This window comes from Ailuropoda melanoleuca, chromosome 14 (genome assembly GCF_002007445.2).
Source record: "Ailuropoda melanoleuca isolate Jingjing chromosome 14, ASM200744v2, whole genome shotgun sequence".
Taxonomy (NCBI): domain Eukaryota; kingdom Metazoa; phylum Chordata; class Mammalia; order Carnivora; family Ursidae; genus Ailuropoda; species Ailuropoda melanoleuca.
This window is the reverse complement of record NC_048231.1, coordinates 82,488,636-82,509,066: the sequence shown is the minus strand read 5'-3', so window position 1 is coordinate 82,509,066 and position 20,431 is coordinate 82,488,636. Positions and strand designations below refer to the sequence as shown.

Below are 20,431 nucleotides of genomic sequence, written 5' to 3'. Positions count from 1 at the left end.
GCAACTGAGGTGCTTGGGGGAGCTGTCACCTGCCCAAGGTTGCTCAGTCAGCCAGGGGGAGAGCCTGGTGACTGGTCTTGGGTTCACTCAGACGTGAGAGCAGGGGGCGATAGTAGGCATCAGGTCTCACCACCTCATTCGATGAGTTAGGAACCTGAAGCTTAGCAAGGTGAGGACAGGAGAGGGGGACCCTGGCCTTCCTGCCAGTGAAGCTGAAGGACTCGGGGAGCCTTGAGTCAGGACATATCCGTTCCGCCATACCACCCCCATACTGCTGAAGCTCAAAGCCAAGATGGAAGATGGATTGGAAGGAAATGTCAAAAAAAACCTCTTTGCTCTTAAAAGGAACATTCTTGTCTTCTGTGATCAGAGAAGGTATGATTTTCTAAAGAATAAAACTAAAACACTGAAGGGACCATGAAAAACAAAACATGGTCAGACCCCAGGGTGCAGCGCCGATATAATACAGGGACAACCGGGTCAGTGGGGGACCATTCTGTGAACAGTCCTGCGAGATCAGTGATGTCTGTGTGGTGTCATCAGGGAAGGGACAGGTGACACATGGGAGGCACAAGGTTTGAACCCAGGCTCCATCTTAGTGATACTGGGTATGTCTGCTCATTTATTCATTTATTTCACAAACATTTATTTTGCAGGGTATTAGGGTGGACCCACTGATGATGCTTTTGCTTTCTGAGTGATCTTTAACTTCATAGAAGAAAGAAAGTAGATTCCAAGCCGAGTTTGTAGCTCTAAGTCTGTGGCTCATCATGGGCTCTTGACTAGAGACTCCTGCTTCATCTCCTGGGCTCCCCGTTACCAAGAGGGCATCAGAATGTGCTGAATGGGCCATTCTGAGCACAGTTCATCTTCAGGCCCCTCTGACTTGCTGGTTTTTACCCTATGGTCCCCTAACCAATAAAACAGAAGACAAACTAAAAACAAGACTTTAATAGCTAATTCTCTGCAGGCATGTAGGCTGCTGCAGACCCTTGTTAAAACTTGTTCTTATAACAAATGGCCCCTGAAGCCTTGTGTCTTAGGGAGGCATGTTTTCTCTGTATCGCCTAAAACCAAGGCCGGCCTTGGCTCTCCCTCCGGGCAGTACGTAAGCCTCCCCTCTTGCTGCCATGCAAACCCAGCAGGTGTGTGCTTGTCCCCCCAACCTCTCCAGGTCCTCATGGAGCACAAGGCCACCATCCTCCAGAAGCATCTGCGGGGCTGGATGGCACGCCGGCGCTTTCAGCGACTGCGGGGCGCGGCCATCGTCATCCAGTGCGCCTTCCGGATGCTCAAGGCCAAGCAGGAGCTGAAGGCCCTCAAGATCGAGGCCCGCTCCGCAGAGCACCTGAAACGCCTCAACGTGGGCATGGAGAACAAAGTGGTGCAGTTGCAGCGGAAAATCGATGACCAGGTCAGTGGCCAGAACTCCCTACGGGGGTGGCGGCTGGGGGGCCTGGGGGGCACGTTGGAGAGAACTCCCTAGGCAACTGCATGTGCCAGGGACCTGAGCAAGCACAGGTGTCCTGAGGTGTCACCCTAGTCAGTAAGAACAGCTACTGACTATGGCAGACAGAATAATGTCACCCCCCCCCAAAATGTTGGCACCCTAATCCCCAGGGTGTATGACTGTGTGACCTCACATGGCAAGTGGAACTTTGCAGAGGTGATGAAGTGAAGGGTCTTGAGATGGGGAGATAAGCCTGGATTATTTGAGTGGACCCAGTATATGCACAAGGGTCCTTGGGAGAGGAAGGCAGGAGGGTCAGATCCGGAAGAGAGGTGGTGGCAGAGGTTGGCGTGAGGCAGGGCCATGAGCCCAGGACACAGGCAGCCTCTGGGAGCTAGAACAGGCAGGACTATGATTTCCCTGCTGGAGCCTCGAGGAGGAACACGACCCTGCTCTGGCCCTTTGAGACTTCTGACCTCCAGAACTGTAAGTCATAAGGTTTGTAGTGTTTCAGTTGACTCGTATCGCTGACTGAATTGTAATTTGTGACAGCAGCAAGGGGAAGCAGCTACACTAGCCCAAGGCCATGGTTTCCTGCCCTGATGGAGGCAGCCTGGAGTGGTAATGATAGTGGATTTTTGGGTACGGCTCACTGCACACCAGGCACCGTCCTAGTGCCTTGTCTCTATTAGCTTGTTTAATCCTTGCAGCAGTCCTGGAAGGAGGGAAATAGTGTCCTCCTCCTCTCTTTACAGGTGAGGGTCATACAGGCGACAGTGGCCAGCCCGCGATCTGAACCCCACCTGTCTGGCTCTAGAACCCGTGTTCTTCACCACTCTGTTCTTCTGCCTCTGTTGTGTTGTGTGGTGGGAAGAGTGCTTGCTTTGGAATCAGAAAGAATCCAGTTCAAATTCAACTCTGCTTAAAGGTCAAGTGGCCTGGTCCCTCTGAGCCTCAGTTTGCTTATCCATGAAATAGGGCTGCTAGGGCTGTAAGAAAAATAAGTGATTGAATATGCATGAAGGGTCTGGTATGTCCCAGGGAGCTCACAAAAGTGGTGACCACTATTATGGTCATGCTTCTTCCTTTTCCTACCCCAGCCACCTTCTCAACCAGTCACACAAGTGACAGGTCATTGGTCAGGTCCCTGCGGCCGTGGGGTATTGTGCAGTTCCCTGCAGGGAATCTGAAACAAACATAGGATGCTGGGCACCCTCCACCAGATTGGAAAGGTGAGATAGGCCCGTGTGCACATAGGCCCATACATTCTACTCTTTCGTGGCTCCCGTGGCCGATCTTCCTTCATCCTCCTCTTTGGAACAACTTTACCTGGTGCTTGACTGTTTCTGGTGCTCTGTTAGGCTTGGTGAACAGAAGAGGACTTTGATCCATACAGATGCTGTATTATAGGAACAATCTTATGCCAGTGGGGCCAACAGCACAGCACCCTAATGACTTCCTGCGCACCCCCACGTGCCATGCCCTGTGGCACGCATTTTATGTTCACTCTCATTTGATCCTCCAGCGGCTTTGTGAGGTCGTCTGACAGATGAGGAAATTGTAGATCAGGAACATCAAGTACCTTGCTGAGGTCACAGAATTAGAAAATTCTGGAGCCAGCATTCTAGCCATGGTCTCTCTGATCCCACAGCCATAAGGAGGATTGTGATGCTAGTTTTTTTTTTTAAACCCCAAACAAAAACACAAGTACAGGGAGGACCTAGGTGGTGGTGGTGGTGATGGTGTGGTGGTATTATTATTATTATTATTATTATTATTATTATTATTAATTATTATTATTGACATTGGTGATGGACCCAAAAGAATTGCATCGTCAAAATTTGCCAGTTAACCTTCTGAGTAAAGTCTAGTTGGATGGACAAGTAGACTTTGTTGGCAGCACTTCACCCTGCCAAGAGCCCCACACACTGCCCAGCCACCGCAGCCCTCAGTTTCCAGCCATAGGGCCCTGCATTGGCTTTGCTGATTTCTGAAGTTAACTCGAGAGGTTAAAAATAAATCTGATATTTTACAACCCACGTGCTGGAACATCAAAGAGAAGCAGATTTAAAAGGCCTATTTTTAAAAAGAGCTTTTGCCTTAAGCTTCCTGCTTGGCAAACATCTGTGAGTGGTGGCAGGTGCTCTCCACCCTGGGCAGGGTGCCCTATGTGCAGAGGGTGAGCAGAAGAGGCAGGAGAGGTGGATTAGATCTTGCTGTCTTGGACCCCTCCCCGCATTGCCCGACTGTGTGCCAGGCACCATTCTCATATGTTAATTTATTTAATCCTCACCGTGACCTGATGAGATGATAATCTTCCTGCTTTAAACTGAGGCACAGAGGTTAAGTAGCCTGCCCAAGCCCACACACTAGTAAGTAGCATGGCTAGGATTGAAACCTGGCAGTCTGGTTCCAGAGAACATTCTGCCACCTCCCACCAAATATAGGATAGCTGCACATTTGGAGACTCTAAGGACACGTGAGAATTCCTCAATCCAAGGAAGGCTCAGTTTTGTTTTGGGTTTCTTCGCATATAGATGGCATCATCCTTGGACCAGTTGGCCTTTTACAGGGGTGTGTGAGATCCAGTGTCAACGAACTCTCCCCGCACTCTGTCATGTGAGGAGGCATCAGCATAATTACAGCGTAATCTTGGCACCAGGTCTTCAGAGATGCTTGTTGATTTTATAGTCTCTTGCCAGATGGGGCTCACCATTTGGATTGAATGTCCTTCTGTTCTTTCTGTGATGCTTTGGAGACAACTCTGGTCACCGCTCTCCGGACACACAAGGTTCTTGAGCCAGAAGGAGAGGATAGACAAAGGCATCCCAGAGTATTTATCAGAGCAGCATGTGGTAGTGGACAAAGTCCCAGCTGGATGGAGGCCTGAGTTCTGTCTCAATTACATTTGCAACCAGACCTGACAGCTTGGGATTATGGCCGAATCTATAACTGGGCCTTGAGTTCTTTCGAGGAGATTGGCCTAAGATTTCTAAAGCAACTTTAGCTCAAAAATTCACTGATGCTATGATGTGGCTAAAGTGGTGGTTCCTGACTCCAGGCCGCACCTATAGGATTACCTGGGGGAGCTTTTTTTTTTTTTTTTTTTTTTTTTTAAATAAGGTATCCCCACTGCCAAGACTTAGTCAGCAAAGGAACAAACTAAAGGCTAAAACCAGGGCAGGCTTAGCACCGAACTTCATGTCTAAGGTTTTGTGCACCCAACAAAAGTGACAAGACACAAAACTGGCACCAAGTTTCCAAGCAAACGGAAGAAGGAAATTAGAGTCTTCACTTGAGTTGTAAGAGAAAACAGTTTAAGAGGATTGGAGCTGTCCCTGGTGCTGAGACTTCTTCCTGAGGGTTTTCATAATCTGTGATATCATAAGCCACGTCCTTCACAATATCTTTCAGCAGTAAATATAGTGACAGTTCCTGGGACCATTTCTTAGAGTGTCCCTGATGTAGGCCTGTGCTGTGACATGTTTCAGTCAAAATGATGTAGCCAATGACTTTGGCTTTCTATCATTCTGGCTTTATTCAAGCACAACATGTTAGAGTGACTAGTCCAGTTTGAAACTATAATTTCTTTATAAAGGTCAAGTTTATTAGACCTTTATGAGTGCAATGCTGTACTTAAATATCTTATCTGAAAATAATAGAGAATCCTATGGATTCAGTTAGTAGCCTTTTAAATCTGATTGATTCAGTATACTTAGTATACGCTCAGTAGGTATGTTAAATTAGTTGATATTTTGATTCATAAGAGCATCCAAGTACATTTGAAAAATAGTATAATTTACAGTTTTATGGCCTCCAGTGCCTCAGTTTCCTTAACTGAAATGGGGATATTAATCAGTCTCAGGAGTGAATGAGTTATAATTTTATATGTATATATATAAATTTAATATATTAATATATTAAAATATATTTTATGTACTTATATATATTACTTATATATATATGTATATAATATATATTGAATTATGTAGTACAGTGCCTGCCCCATAGTAAGCACCCAATAAGAGCTAGTAGCATGTGTGGGACATGTTATTTTTCGTGATACAGTCAGTCTTGCAATGAGTTCCTCACCACCTTTCCCAGGGGTTTGTAGACCATTGACTGGGAACTACTTGAAACCTCTTCTGTACAGTTCTGCAGGTTGTGCACTGCACAAGAGTAGTTGGCTATGGGGACAAGTAGGGCTGAAGACTATCCTCTGCTCTGCTTATCTCACTATGAGCTCTGGAGCATTGCTGCCCTGAGGAAGAGGTGTCCTCTGTTCTAAGCTGTGCAACCCTGGGCCTGTGTTCACCCAGAGAGACAACTCTGTGGAGCTCACCCTCCTGAAGGTGATGCCTTTCCTGGTTCATACAAAAGTGCTGTAGAGGCCAGCAGAGGGCTTGGGACCGTGGACCAAAGGAACAGGTGAATGCCATATCCTTCAGGTGGGGGAAACGTTTCAAGCATAGAAAGTCTTACTAAGCAAATCTTTGAGAGGAAAAAAAAATAATAAGCTTTTGAGAAAATAATAACTAGCCGAGAGTCTCAACTTGGCTTCCCAGACAGGCTCCTTGTTGGCAATGAGGACAGATCTGTGCCCTTTAGTAGTAGGGGCAGAGCGAGCATCCTCTTAGGGTGTTTGAGGAGCCCAAGGAGAATAGGGGTCTATCTGGAAACCCCCGTGCCCTGATAGTAGGAAAAGAGCCTCACTGGTGCAGGAGAGAGCTGGCCAGGTCTCCTGGTCACACTGACAAAGGCAGCACTGAGGAGCTCAGCCTGCCATTGCAGGGAGGGTTTCTGGGGTCTGTGAGGAAGCAAGTGCCCTCCTGCCCCGTGTCAGGCTTAGCTGCACAGCCATGGACACCTGATGTCAGCATCATGGCATGAGGATAAGACGGGAAACTGCTGGGCTCTTCTGGGGTCTTCCTTTCTGAAGTCCTACCTCCAGAGCATGAAATGTGCAGCTGCAATGAGTCCACAGTGATTATTTTTGGATGCTGATGATGAAATAGAGCTGCTCAGGTGCTGCTGTTAGGAGTCTCCCCACCACCTCCGGGGACCAGCAGAGCTTTCAGAGCTCTCTCCCCGGGACTCCCTGCAGAACTGAGCCAAGGAGCCAGCTCCTGTTTATTGGGCACTTACTGTGTGCCGGGCACCAGCAAAGCACTGGATCTCCCTGCATCTGGATAAAAACTCTGAGGAAGGACTCACTCTCGGTCCCCCTTTCACACACAAGGAAACTGGGGCATGGCGAGGTGGAAGGACCTGATCGGACACATGCAGCTGATCAAGGATGAGCTGGTCTAGGAACACAGGTCTCTCTGCCTCCAGCCATTCTTAACTCCCTGATGTCCTGAGTCCCCGGTCCACCTGGGTGTCAGGAGCCACAAAGAGCTGGCTTCCCAGAAGGACACATTATCTTTGCGTGAGAGTCCTAGGGTGTCATCTGTGTCCATAGCAGGATGCCGTCATCAGCCCATCTGCAGAACGTAGCTCTCCCTGAGATCCTTGCAGAGGAGCAGGCTGTGCCTGTGCCCCTGGCCGCCACTGCATTTTTGCCACCTCCTGCACCCCACACTAGCTCCAGCTAGAAGCCCTCACAGCCCGGTCCTCCACTCATGGTGATCTGACCCAGCTAGGCTGCCCGGAGGTGACAGTCGGGCTGAACCTCACTTCCAGCCCAGAGTGGAGAAAAATCGACATGGCTCATCTACCACACCTTCCCTTTCTGAGCCCACTCCCCTTGGGCAGGAACGCTTCAGCCTTCGGGGCGGGAGGTACAGAGAGGATTGAGTTTCCTAAATAGATGGCCCCCCAACTGGATTTCTTGTGATTACTTCAAGCAAGGCTGGCTGCCTGACCAGAGCTAAGGGCATGTCCGGTTGTAACCAGAAGGTTTCCCTGGGCTGTAGGAGGATCTCTCGCTGCACTATCAGAGCACGACTTGTTCTGCTTGGACATCCAGAGCAGGTCTCAGGCTGGAGGTCCCACAGCTGCTGTTGTGCTGCTCCGCACAGTTTTTCGGGAAGCTTCATTTCCGATGTGAACTAGTCATTGATTCCTGATGCCCCAGCTTACTGGTATTTTAGCCAACAGCCTGGTCTACTTGGAGCTCCCACAGAGGACAGCAACGAAGAATAATGAGTGACTCTCTGTTGCTTACTTGGAAAACCCCTTCTTCCCTTCACCACTGGCCACTTTCACCTGCTACTCTCACCTCTTGAAGCACCAGTTTTTGGCCGTGTTGACACGGGCAGTTGATGCTGGTCCTGGATCCTCCACGTTCCCTCTGTGTGAGCCCATCTATGGTGCTGTGCCCTGCCCCCTTCCGTACTTGCATCAGGCACATGGGGGGCTGCTCGCTTGCCTGTTGTCAGTGTGGGTGCCCAGTCCGCAGGGGCACAGCATTGACAGAATCTTCCAGGGCATCACTGTGTGGTGTCAGAGTCTTCCAGGGTGAGCTGACAGGTGGTGAGAGGGATCCCTCGCCCTACAGAGGGCCTCCTTGGAAGAGGGGATGCTGAAGGGGTCCTTTGTCTCAGAGCTAAGCGATTAGGTTGCAGCTTTTTGTGCCAGCGAGTCCTAAGGCAGGAGGGCCCTGTGTGAAGACCAAGAAAGCCTGAAAAGCAGAGGCTGCAGATCTGGGAATCCAGCTACGTTGTTCCCACAACTTACAAATGGGCTGTAAGGTCTGTCCAGCCACACATAGAAGACTGACCGCTGTCAGCCGGCTTCTGCTCTGCCACTGCTCATAAACGCTCCCTGAATGTCCACTTCGGGGTTCTTTCTGTCCCTCTATTGTCCCCAGGTTCACAACAGAGTTCTATCGGGGGGATGCCAGGAGAGCACTCAAGCGTGCCGTGATGGTGAAATCTAATTCCACCTCGGAAGTTCCCTTTTTAACGGCCTTCGTGTTTTTTACCTGCCCCCATAACCTTGCTCTCTATTCTTTCTCCCCTCTCTTCCTCCCCCCGGTGCACTCACAGAACAAAGAGTTCAAGACGCTGTCGGAGCAGCTGTCGGCCGTCACCTCCACACACACCATGGAGGTGGAGAAGCTGAAGAAGGAGCTGGCCCGCTACCAGCAGGGCTACGGTGGGGACAGCAGCCTGAGGCTGCAGGAGGAGGTCGAGAGCCTGCGGGCTGAGCTGCAGAGGGCCCACTCGGAGCGCAAGATCCTGGAGGATGCCCACACCAAGGAGAAGGACGAGCTGAAAAAGGTATGTCGAGGCCAGGGGGAGTGGCTTGGCGGTGGGCTGGCTAACAGAGAACCCCTTCGGGGCACTTTCTTCTTCCAGCTTTAAAATCACCCTGGACTTCACCGGGCTTGTGCCCGTGAACTGACTATCTCTCTGCATTTAGACATAAAGTGCTCATGCTTTGGGGGAGCCCACATGCGCACATGTCCATTCACCTAACATGTGTTGGTTAAGTTTTGCCGTTAGCTGAACACGGTAGCATCTCCTAAAAAGAATACGCATGTGTGCCTTTGGGCATATTTTGTGTAGTCTAGAATTAGCCACTGAGTCAGCTCTGCGGCCCGAGTTCTCGTTAGCTAGAGGCATGGTACAGAGGCAGAGGCACCCTCTAGACATCCCTACTCATAGTAATCCTACTTTGGGGAACATGCCCTAAGTCAGTGTGGATAGTTTCGGCCTGACTCACGCATTCTGGTTGGTGTGCTCTATAGGTTTTCTCTCCACCCCATAAAATAGAACTTCCTGAGATTGGCCCCTACTTTCCATCTCAAAAGTCAGGATACAAAGAGTCCCTTCTCTCCCAAGATAACTATTCAAGCTGGGGAATGCCGTGTGCCCACTGGAGAGCCTCCTGTGGACGAGGACACCGCTGTTCACTGCTGTGTCTCTGCAGTGACCCACACACCACAGGGCAGATAGCACCTAGCCCCTTGTTTAGTGCCTCCAATACTGGAGAGTTGCAGTGGGTTGAGAATCTAAGGATGGGGGAGGGATTCAGTGTTCCTAATGTTGGAATAACTTTGAGTGTTTAAGAATTAGAGCAGGGGTCACCTGGGTGACTCTGTTAAGCATCCAACTCTTGGTTTCAGCTCAGGTTGTGATGGGTATGGGCTTCGTGCTCAGTGGGAAGTTTGCTGGAAGATTCTCTCCCTCTGCCCTCCCCCCACCTGAGTGTGCTCGCACCTGCTCTCTCCCTCTCAAATATTTTTTAAAAAGAGCAGACGAGAAGCACCTAGGTGGCTCACTCAGTTGAGTGTCCAACTCTTGGTTTTGGCTCAGGTCGTGATCTCAGGGTCATGAGATCAAACCCCACATCAGGCTCTGTGCTTTGGTACAGAGATTGAGATTCTGTTTGAGATTCTCTCCCTCTGCCCCTCCCCCTGCTTGCACGTGCTGCTCTGTCAAATAAATAAAATCTTAAAAAAAAAAAACAAAAACAGGCTAAATGCCGCCACAGAAAGGGTTCTGGGGCAGACATTGGAATGGCCAGGTTCTTCTCCGTGTCCTGCCATTACCAAGTACGCATGGGAAAGCTCACTGCCTTAGCTCCCTCAGCTGGTTGTTTTAAGTGTAGATTACCTCTCAGGCTTCTTCTGGACATTGCAACTGGCCAGCTCCGTGAGATGCACCCCAGCCCTGCTCTGTAGTGCTTCCCTCTTGCTGTGGCCTGAGCCCTCAGGCGCAGCTGGGGAGCATGTAGACTGCTCTGTGTAGATGCAAGCCCAAGGAGCCAGTTGAGCCAGCTGACATGGTTTCCCCGTCCCAGGCCGAACTTCCTACCACCAGCCACTGCTTTGCCCGAGCCTGGGGATTTCGCAAGCATCAGAGATGGGGTCCACGTGCAGACTGGGTGATGACTACAGTGAGACGGGGGGCTTCCCGGAGCAGGCAGCCAGCCTAGCCCAGAAAAGTAGGAGCTTCTGCACCTAGTATGTTGCCCAGGCAGACCTGCCCGCTCACCCACCACAAGGCCTGATGTGGACTTCCTTCTTTGGGAGAAAGCATGTGGTACTAGGAAGCTCCTATTACAATGTAGCTGTAAGCCTGTAACCTACCAACCGTGGAATTCCACCCTTGTGTCTACTGACCGTGGGAACAGATGGATGGTAACCCTTCCATGTGATCAAAACACAAGGCGGTGGAATCCAAAGGCAGAGAAGGTGCCAGGATTAGAACTGGAAACCCTTGAGATTGGTGACCCCGGGAGAAAAAAGAGAAGCAATTTCCCTGCATGGGCACCCGAATCAGGGGGAGGCGTGTGGGAAGTCTGTTCATCCAGCAGATCAACAAAACGTGGGTGTCTCCGGTCTTCACCCCACAGAGAGCTCTTGACTCCTCAGCCGCCCATCCTCCTTACCTACTTCCCCTTGGGCACTGTGGTTTGAGGGCTTAGTGCTCTGAAAATGTCTAAGTCTCCATCCCAGGGATCCTGAGGGTTTATAATATGAACTCTTCCCCGGCACAGCGTAGCAGAGAAGAGGGTGCTTTCCTCTGCTCCTTACAAAAATTATTTCCTAGGGGTGTGTTGAGCTAGGTCTTAAATACAATGAGAGCTTGGAACTGCCAAGAGAAAACAATTCAAGGACACTGCAAGAAGGAGAACAATAGGCAGAGAGGCAGAACAAGAAAAGCACCTTCTCTGACTCCAAAATGTAAGCAGATCCCCAGCTAGTTAACAGGAGAAGGAACTGGCATAAGATGATTCATTAGCTTCAATGCCCAGCTCTCTCCAAGAAGAGAGAAAGTGGAAGCAAAATGACCACCTTCTCCAGGGTCTTCAAGACCTTTCTATTCTGGTGGCTGCGGGGAGTGGGTGGGGAGAAGGCTAGCTTTTATTCCCCTCCTTCATCTTTTGTGCCTGGCCAGGGTTTAATATTTATCAAAGGCACCATGTTCAATCTTAACAAATGCTGAATAATCAGACAATTGGTTTCCTCTCAGGCTTGTCTAGAGGTTGCTGTGCCCTGAGCTAGATTGATGAGACCGTCAGAGCACAGTGAGGAGCTGACCGCAGGTGGATGTTAATTAACGGGCTTGATATGTCCATCAGCAAATGCTTTATTGGAACTGGCAGCCTGGAAAACTTTGGGCTCCCCACTGCTGACGATATTCCTTGTCTGGCCACGAGGCTGCACTGCTTTGGGCTGGGAGATGCTGGGTCTCCCTGAGGGCAGGAACTCCCCCACCCCACATCCCTTGGCTGGTCTTTGCAGACCTGTTTAATCAGTTTGTCCCGTGGTTTCCTACTAGAAACCTTGCACTTGGCCCTTTTTACAGTTTAAATTTTACCCGACTTGGAAAAAGACAAAACCAAGAGCTCAGAGATAAATTCGTGTCCCTAAAGATTAACCAGTAAAGGCAGTTCTTGAGCCTGAAGCTGGGGTATTTGTTTCATTTAACTCAGCAGGGACTAGATTAGCACCATAGTGATAGGATTTAGCCCCAGCGTTGGTTCAGATGATTTGTCCCAAGTAACGTTGAAGAAGAAACCCTCCCAATAACATTTCCTGCAAGAGTTAAAAGATCCCCACCCCGCCCTGAACTAAGAGAACGTGGAGCTGCTGCATGATGTTTGAGTCCCAAACCCTGGCAAAGGTACTATTTATCATGCAGAAGGGGACGCACCTGCCTGGTTCTGTGTTAAGCCTGCATTCCTGACCATTCACAGAAGGGAGGCCATTTAGCTGCAGAAGTTTGTCACCCACCGTGCCTGCCAGCAAACTCCCTGTGTGCTAGCTGGCTGGGAAGACAGAGGGGTGGCCAGCACCTGGGGACATGTGATAGGGAAGCATTGTCTCTGCCCTCCCGGGGTGTGGAGCACAGGGTGGTACCGGAGACCCTTCCTGCAGAGTGGTGCAGGCCAGGAAGAAAGCAAAGCTCCCTGCTGTTACTTTGAGGTATGGAGTTCCCCAGAGGCCTGCCTTCATGAATCAAAGCCTTGGAGGGAGACCGGGGGAAGAAAGGAGGCTGAGGCCCGGTAGAACAGGGCTGCGGGTACATGCCGTTGACCCTGGCTTGCTCAAACGAGTCTCCCCGGATCCTAGGTGGTTGCAGTGAAGTTACATGATCTTAGACTGCCCTCCTAGGGATGGAGGTTTGGGATGGTGGCAGGAACGCGCTACTGGCCAGGCATGCCTGACTGCTGCATTCCATTGCAGAAGCGTGGTGACTGACTATAGGTGCCCAGGGGAAGGGGGGATGAGGGCGGTGAGTGAGCTGGGAGCCTTCGCAGGAGGCCACGTGCTCTGGAAGCCATCTGTATCTTCAGAGAGTGGTTCCAGGGAAGCAGGCTGGTGACCGGACACACAGTGACTTACAGCTGGCCAGCTCAGAGGTCACAGACCTGTGCCTTGTTCCTGATGGAGGGGGACCGGAGTCCTGCCCTCCAAGCACGGCGCCAGGGTTGAGCTCCACATGAGGCCCCATCGAAGCTTGCTTTTATAAAGGTGTTGGCTATATACAACGTGTGCATCAAGGAACAGGAACGCTGTTCTGATGATTTGCCCAGCTAACTTAAAGGTGCTCATCGGGTGAACTGTCTTTAATAACAGAAAGTAAGACGCATTTGAAGAGTATTTTTCCCCCACATTGTGTTTCTCTTGAATCATTTGATTAAGCAACTCCTGTGTTCTCGATGTTTTAGTCGACCATAAACCCATTCATTTGATAAAAAAATAACGGAAACCTTTTTTTCAATGGAGGAAAGCACAGGCCCCCTGACTGGACATGCAGGGCTCCTCATGGGCTCAGTCGCATTGGGGGTGACGTGTGACGTGATGACGTGACAGCCTGGCAGTGGTCCGTGGGCCCAGGCTGAGCAGGTGGGTGAGGACGCAGAGCAGTCTGACTGGGTCTCTGGAGGGACAGGCAGGCCCTGTAAGCTGAGCTTGGAGCTCGTGGGCTCGCCCCACACCTGCAGGATAGGAGGCCTTCCCGGAAGAATGAATCATGGTCCAGAGCTAGACAAGGAGGAGACCCCCCACCCCCAGGAAGGCTGGGGAAGGGAGCACGGCAGGGGAAACAGGGACACAGGCAGAAAGCAGAGGGTGGGGAGAAGGTGGGCCCATTTTAGGGGTGTGTGTGGAGGAGTTGAACTTATCCTAAGGACAAAAGGAGTGAAACTGTCCTCTGATTCTCACTTCTCCCCACCCAGCCTCGTCCTTTCTCAGCGCCCCCGTCCGAACCACACATGACCACAGCTGCGCTGTTCTGTTCCCAAACCATGGCTACCATCCCTCTGCACCATGTCACCGTTCCACCTAGAGCTCCCTTGGCTGCCTGCAGATCCCTCGTGTCTGACTGAGACAACCCGCTTCTCCTGGGAAACCTCCTGGACCTCCCTCTGTTCCTTGTTACCTGTGTTCATTCTAAATCCCCTCATCACAGTGGCTCTGGACAAGAGGCAGCGTGGCGGGAGCTTTGGCAATGTCCGGAGACATTTTAGCAGTCACAGCTGGGTTGAGGGCGGGTGGGCCGCAGGGTTACTGGAATCCGGTGGGTAGAGGCCAGGATGTTGTGGAATGTCGACAGGACAGCACCCCTGCCAACAACAAAGAATTATCTAGTCTCACATGTCCATAGTGCTGAGGCTTAGAAACCCTGCTTGACAGGAATCTGCTGCGGCCCTTACTGGTTTCCTGCTGCAACACATCTGTCCCCCTCCTGTTGAGGGGGACGCTCTCAGAAGATGGTTGCCTGGAGTGTTGCTTACTTTGCCTCTCCAGCTCCCAGCACGGAGAACCACGTCAGGAAGTGTCTGATGGGTGAGTGACAGCCTCGCCCTGCATCCGCCGGGGGCCAGAACGAGGCTTGGTGAGTGGCAGTCCGTGATGATAAGGGGCGCCTCTCCGTGCTGCTGCTTCTGTACGTCCCCCGCCTCCCACCATCGAAGTAGGTTGCCGTCTCCGCAGACACACGACGTCAGCCGTGTTCGTTATAATAGGCAATAACTTGTTGATGAGGAACAGTTTGGTGCAATTAGTTATGTGCATAAATCTTTTCACCAGCCTTTTCTCGTTTGAAATCCTGTGGGGGAGGCAGAACACGCCCATCTGCCTGACTCTCCGTGAACAGGCTTATACTCTGCCTGGCGGGCGAAGGCTCTGCTAACCACCCAGGGTAGCGTCAGATGACCCGGGCTGGTCAGAGCCTCATGCCTGGACATCTGAGCACTGCCTCTGCGGGAGGACTTGTGATAGAAACCGAGTCCATCTGAATTGAGAGAATGAAAGCAGCAATATCGTGTAGCGGAGAGGGGACAGTTTCCTGGGACGTAGTTTTGAGCACATTTTGAAGGACGTTGGAAACTTTGCAATCGGAAGACTTTGGATTGTATAAAGAGACTGTTGATGAAGTAAGTACTTAGAGCTTTTTGTAAGCCTCCAGAGATACTGTGTATCTGGGGTGGAAGAATGAGCCGTCTGCAGACCTGTCAGTCCCCCAGAGGAGCGGACTCACCCGTGAGAGTCGCTGCCTTCTGAGCCCCTACAGAGGGGGAAGGCGGGTGATCTCGCCCCTGGACCCCAGCAGTGTTGAAATTCTCTCCTGACCCTTCCCACCCATGATGCTGAGCGTGGGAGTCCGGGGGAAGCTGTCCTCTTACCGCCCAGCACCTTCGGCTGAACTTGAAAGCTAGGGGGAAGGGAGGGTGGGTAGCATTTACTCATATAGCTGAAATTCTGGTGTCAGGAAGGTTTCTGCCCTTTAGCCAGCATCCCTGGGGCCTCCTTTCTTGCTTTTACTGCCGAAGGGCTCTGGCGGAGTTTGAAAGGTGTTTCTCTGATGGGAGTGCAGGTGGGTCCATCGGGGACATGTCTCCTAGGCAGCCGTCCCTGGAGGTCACCCTCTAGTCTCAGCTACCAGGAGCATGGTGTTGTACCAAGGACGTCCTCTTTGAGTTTCTTTCTACGCAGGCTGGGGGGAGTCCTCGCCTGCACCCCACCCCGGTACATCATGAATGTACCAAACATGGCCAGAAGTGAGGACTTGAACCGGGGAGCGAGGCCATTCGTTGCGTCACTCAGCAGTCTTAGAGCTGTCTGTGAAGAAGCTCGTCACTCAGAGCCTGTCTTACACTTCTCTTTTTATCTTTTGTCACATTGAGCACAGGGTACTGTGCTTGATGGATTGCCTTACTCGTGGAATGGTTTTTTAGTTGCTTTACCAAATGTAGTGCACATACCATGGTTTACCCATTTAAAGTGCACGGTTCAGTGTTTTTAAAATGTCAGTTTTAAGACTATCGCAGTCTAATTTTAGAATATTTTTATCACCCCCCAAAAAAACTCTGTATCCATTAACAGTCACACCCTATTCCCCACCCCCCCCTTCCCCATCCCAGCCTTAGGCAACCACTAATCTACTTTCTGTCTCTACAGAGATCTCCCTATTCTGGGCACTTCATATAAATGGAATCATACCATACGTGTGACTTTTGAGGCTGGCCTTTTTCACTTCACATCATGTTTTCAAGATTTATCCCTGTTGTAGCATGGATCAGCACTTTATTGCTTTTTATTGCTAAATAGTATTTCATCATATCGACGTGCCATATTTGGTTCATCAGTTCATCGACGGACATTTGGATTGTTTCCACTTTTTGGCCCTTTTGAGTAATGCTCCTGCAACCATTTGTATACAAGGTCTTGTGTAGATATAGGTTTTCATTTCTCTTGGAAACCTAGGAGTGCAATTGTTGGTCTCACTAGGGGTAAAATGCAACGTTCCAGGAACCTGCAAAGCTGCTGCACTGGCGTATATTCCATCAGCGGGATATGCAAACTCTGATTTCTCCACATCCTCACCCACATTTGTCATTATCTGTCTTTTTGTATCATAACCATCGTAGTATATGTGAGGTGATAAATCATCATGGTCTTGGTTTGCATCCCCCTAATGACGTCAAACATCTTGTCGTGTGCTTATTGGCCATATGAAGAAGTGCCTATTCTTTTTTTCCCCCCATTTTTTGATTGTATTTCTTTTTCTCTGTTAAGTTGTAAATACTCTGTATATTCAGGGTCCAAGTCCTGTATCAGAAAAATAATTTGCTAAGATTTACTGTCATACTGTGGGTTGCCCTTTCCTTTTGATAGTATCCCTTGAAGCATAAAAGTTCTTAGCTTGGATGAAGTCCAATTTAACTGTTTTTTCTTGGTTGCTTGTGCTTTTAGGGTTGTATTAAGAAACCATTGACTAATCCAGGGTCACAGAGATTTGCTTCTATGTTCTCTGCCAAGAGTTTTATAGTTTTAACTCTTCCATTTAGGTCTTTGATACATTTTCAGCTTATTTTTGTATACAGTGTGAGGTAGGAGTCCAGTTTTATTTTGTATGTGGAAATCCAGTTGTCCCAGCCATCTGTTGAAAAGACTATTCTTTCCTCCTTGAGTTGTTTTTCTTCTCCAATTGCCCTGTCTAGAATCCCCACTACAACGTTGGATACTTTTGGTGAGAGCCGACATCCTTGTGTTTGTCCTGACCATGGATGCGAAAGGCATTCAGTGTTTCACCATCAAGACTGATGTCGTGGGTTTTTATGGATGCCCTTTATCAGGCTCAGGAAGACCCCTTCCATTCCTAGTTTGTTGAGTGTTTTTATCATGAACATTTGGTAGCATGTTGTTAAGGGTTGTTGCATCTGTATTCATAAGAGATGATGGTCTGTGGCTTTCTTGTGATATCTCTGGTTCTGGTGTTAGAATATTAACCGGCCTCGTAGAAGGAACCGAGAAGTGTTCCCTCCTCTTCTGGTTTACAAAATAACCTGTGCGGAAGAGATAGTAACTTTTTCTTCCAGTTTTTGCTAAGTGGTGGAATGATGCTAAAGCCCTTAAAGGCACTCCACTTGGCGCCTCGCGAAGGTCATGTTGTAGAGGCGTGTACAAATGCTCGTCAGCGGCTCTGTGCTGTGCCTGCGGCTCTTACTCCACAGACGACATCTCATTTAGTCCTGACAGCAGCCCAGAGAGGTGGGTGTCCGTGTTACAGAGGGGGACCTGCGGTGTGTAGAGCCAGAGGTCTGTGGCCGTGAAGCTCCTTGTCTGTGCCTTAGGACGGATTCGCTGCGCTCTGATAGCAGTGTGATCACGGGGGTCTTTTCTGTGCTGACTTGGCGGTGGTTCGGAGAGCCTCCAGGGAAGTGGGACTCAAGTCTGGATACCCGGATGGCACGTCATCCTCCTGCTTTTCCCGTCTGGTTTCTGCAGTGCTCACTTCCTCACCTCTGTCATGAAGGCAGGGATGCAGCATTGCTGGGGAAGATGACTTGGTGACCTTCTGCAAAATGAGTCTCCAGGGGGTCCGGAGAGAGAACTCAGAGGGGGCTCCGTTGCACTCGAGCTTGCGTCTTCCAAGAGAAATCGACCCCTTTCTCATGCTCCTTGATAACAACTGATCATTTCTAATTCTCTTAGAGTATGTCTGAATTGTTACATTTTTAAATCTATACAAATATTTGCCCCAATCCTGAATAGCCAGCAATTTCCCTTTATAAAAAGCTTGCCACACATGGTTTTAATTCTTCTTTCTCTGAGCAGACCAGAATTTTTCTTTAATTAATATTTTCTTTTTGTGCCATTTTCAGTACCATTCACCTCGTGCTTCCTTTGAGGGTCTCATCAGAAGCCAAACACTAGAGCTTCCTTTCCTCCTGCAGCACCCTAGCTGTGCTGGTCCAGTGAGACAGGCGAGGGCAAGTGGGATGAAGACCAGAGAGAATTCTTCACTGTGAGCTCTGGGCTTTCCTGACACTCAGATTTGAGAGCTCAAGATTTACCAAGACAAGCAACCAAACACAGGAGGCGAAAGCCTATTATTGTTGTCAGTTCCTGCACACGGCATGTGAGCGTGGTGCTGATTTTTCATGAGGTTTTTGTGGGCTCTAGAAGACCATGAAGAGTGGTAGCTCATCTGTCTTGTTTTAATGGGATTTTTCTATCAGTGTAACAGTTTTTCCCCTTGAAATGAAAGCGTTGTGGCTGACTTGATTTTCTTTTTTTCTTTATTTGAAATGAATTAGCCAACGTATAGTACATCATTAGTTTCAGATGTAGTGTTCTGTAATTCATCAGTTGCGTATAACACCCAGTGCTCATCTCATCACGTGTCTTCCTTCATGCCTGTCACCCAGTTACCCCATCCCCCCACCCACCTTCCCTTCTGCAACCCTCAGTTTGTTTTCCAGAGTCTCTCATGGTTGGTCTCCCTCTCTGATTTCTTCCCGTTCAGTTTTCCCTCCCTTCCCCTATGATCCTCTGCACTATTCCTTATATTCCACATATGAGTGAAACCATATGATAATTGTCTTTCTCCAACTGACATTTTCACTTAGCGTAATACCCTCCAGTTCCATCCATGCCTATGTAAATGATAGGTAGTCATCCTTTTTGACGGCTGAGTAATATTCCATTGTATATATGGACCACATCTTCTTTATCCATTTGTCTGTTGAAGGACATCTCAGCTCCTTCCACAGTTTGGCTATTGTGGACATTGCTGCTATGAACACTGGGGTGCAGGTGTCCCTTTGTTTCACTGCATCTGTATCTTTGGGGTAAATACCGAGTAGTGCAATTGCTGGGTCATAAGGTAGCTCTATTTTTAACGTCTTGAGGAACCTCCATACTGTTGTCCAGAGTGGCTGTACTAGCTTGCATTCCCACCAACAGTGTCCACATCCTCGCCAACATTTGATGTTCCCTGTCTTGTTAATTTTAGCCATTCTAACTGGTGCAAGGTGGTATCTCATTGTGATTTTGATTTGTATTTCCCTGATGACAAGTGAGCATTTTTTCACGTGTCTGTTGTATTGGCTGCTTGATTTTCTTATAAAGAGCATTTAAACATAACCAGCTGAACTTCAGACCCCACAAAAGGAGCCTTGCCTTTGCTCAGCTTTACAGGGCAAACATTTTCTCCTGTTGCTCTCCCTTTCAGCAAGTTGCAGTCCTGGAGCAAGAAAATGCACTCTTAAAAGATGAGAAAGAACAGCTTAACAACCAGATCCTGTGCCAAGAGAAAGGTAAGTGCAAGTGCTTGATTTTTCATTTTGGAGTTGAATTTCTTTTCCACACTGATCTTTGCCCAAAGACTCCTAGCAAGAGCAGACTCAAGATGGTGTACTGGAGAGAAGGCTTTAATACATATAAAAGAACGATGGTCTTTACGATGCGGCTGTCACTCTCGGTTTCAAGAGTTGAATGCTGTGAAACACGCATATAATGGACAAAGTAGTGCATGGGATTTGGAGTCCAGGGGACCTGCACTCAAAGAATGACTACCATATGCTACTGCCTGGCTTTGAGCAACTCCCTTAATGGCTATAGTCCTCAGTTTCTTCATCTGCAAAATGGACATGAAAGTATAAACCTCAGAAGTATGAAGCACTTAGCATGGTGCTTGACACATAATAGCACCTAGGAGCTGTCATTGCTGCTGTCTTTAAACTCTAGCATCCATAATACATGTTGTGGTTTCTTCTGATAATGTTTGCTGAAGGAGAAGGTCAGGGGTCAGATCCTAGCAAACCCTGTGCTACCATTGACCCCCCCATGTGCTGCCTGGCCAAAGAGAAGCAGTGGGTGTCCACAGACCCCAGTCCTTGCCTGGCTCAGTGGGTTCCTTAAGCAAGTCACTCACCTTTTCCCATCCTTAGGTCTCTCCCACACCTGAACCACCTGAGGGCACAGTCCTGCCCAGCAAGAAATCTCGTTGAAAACTTGAACTTTTAAATTTTCCTTTAAAAATGATTTCTTTCTACTGGTATAAATAATAAGTTTTGGTAGGGGGAAAGCCTTCCCTCCTTCAATCTCCCTACACTTCAAGAACATGGCAGATCAGGAATTAGGACAAAACTAGGGAAAACTGGGTTCTTCCAGGAACATTGCTAGCAGTTGCCGTGAGTTGGTACGTTAAGGGAGGGAATGTCATGTAGGCTGCCTGCTTCTCGCCTGCTTCTCCCCTACTTCCCCAAAAGCAGGGTGGGCTCTCCCCCTTCTCT

The 20,431-nt window shown here is 49.3% G+C and overlaps 1 protein-coding gene across 1 annotated transcript in view; it reads left to right on the top strand.

Moving 5' to 3' along the window:
* The window catches only part of MYO5B (myosin VB), a 353,491-nt gene that overhangs the window by 283,255 nt on the left and 49,805 nt on the right, over positions 1-20,431 (top strand). Inside the window, exons 21-23 of the mRNA XM_034642874.1 lie at positions 1,175-1,414; positions 8,440-8,673; positions 19,369-19,453. Of these exons, the coding sequence (XP_034498765.1) occupies positions 1,175-1,414; positions 8,440-8,673; positions 19,369-19,453 (559 nt within the window). The remainder of the gene's footprint in view (positions 1-1,174; positions 1,415-8,439; positions 8,674-19,368; positions 19,454-20,431) is intronic.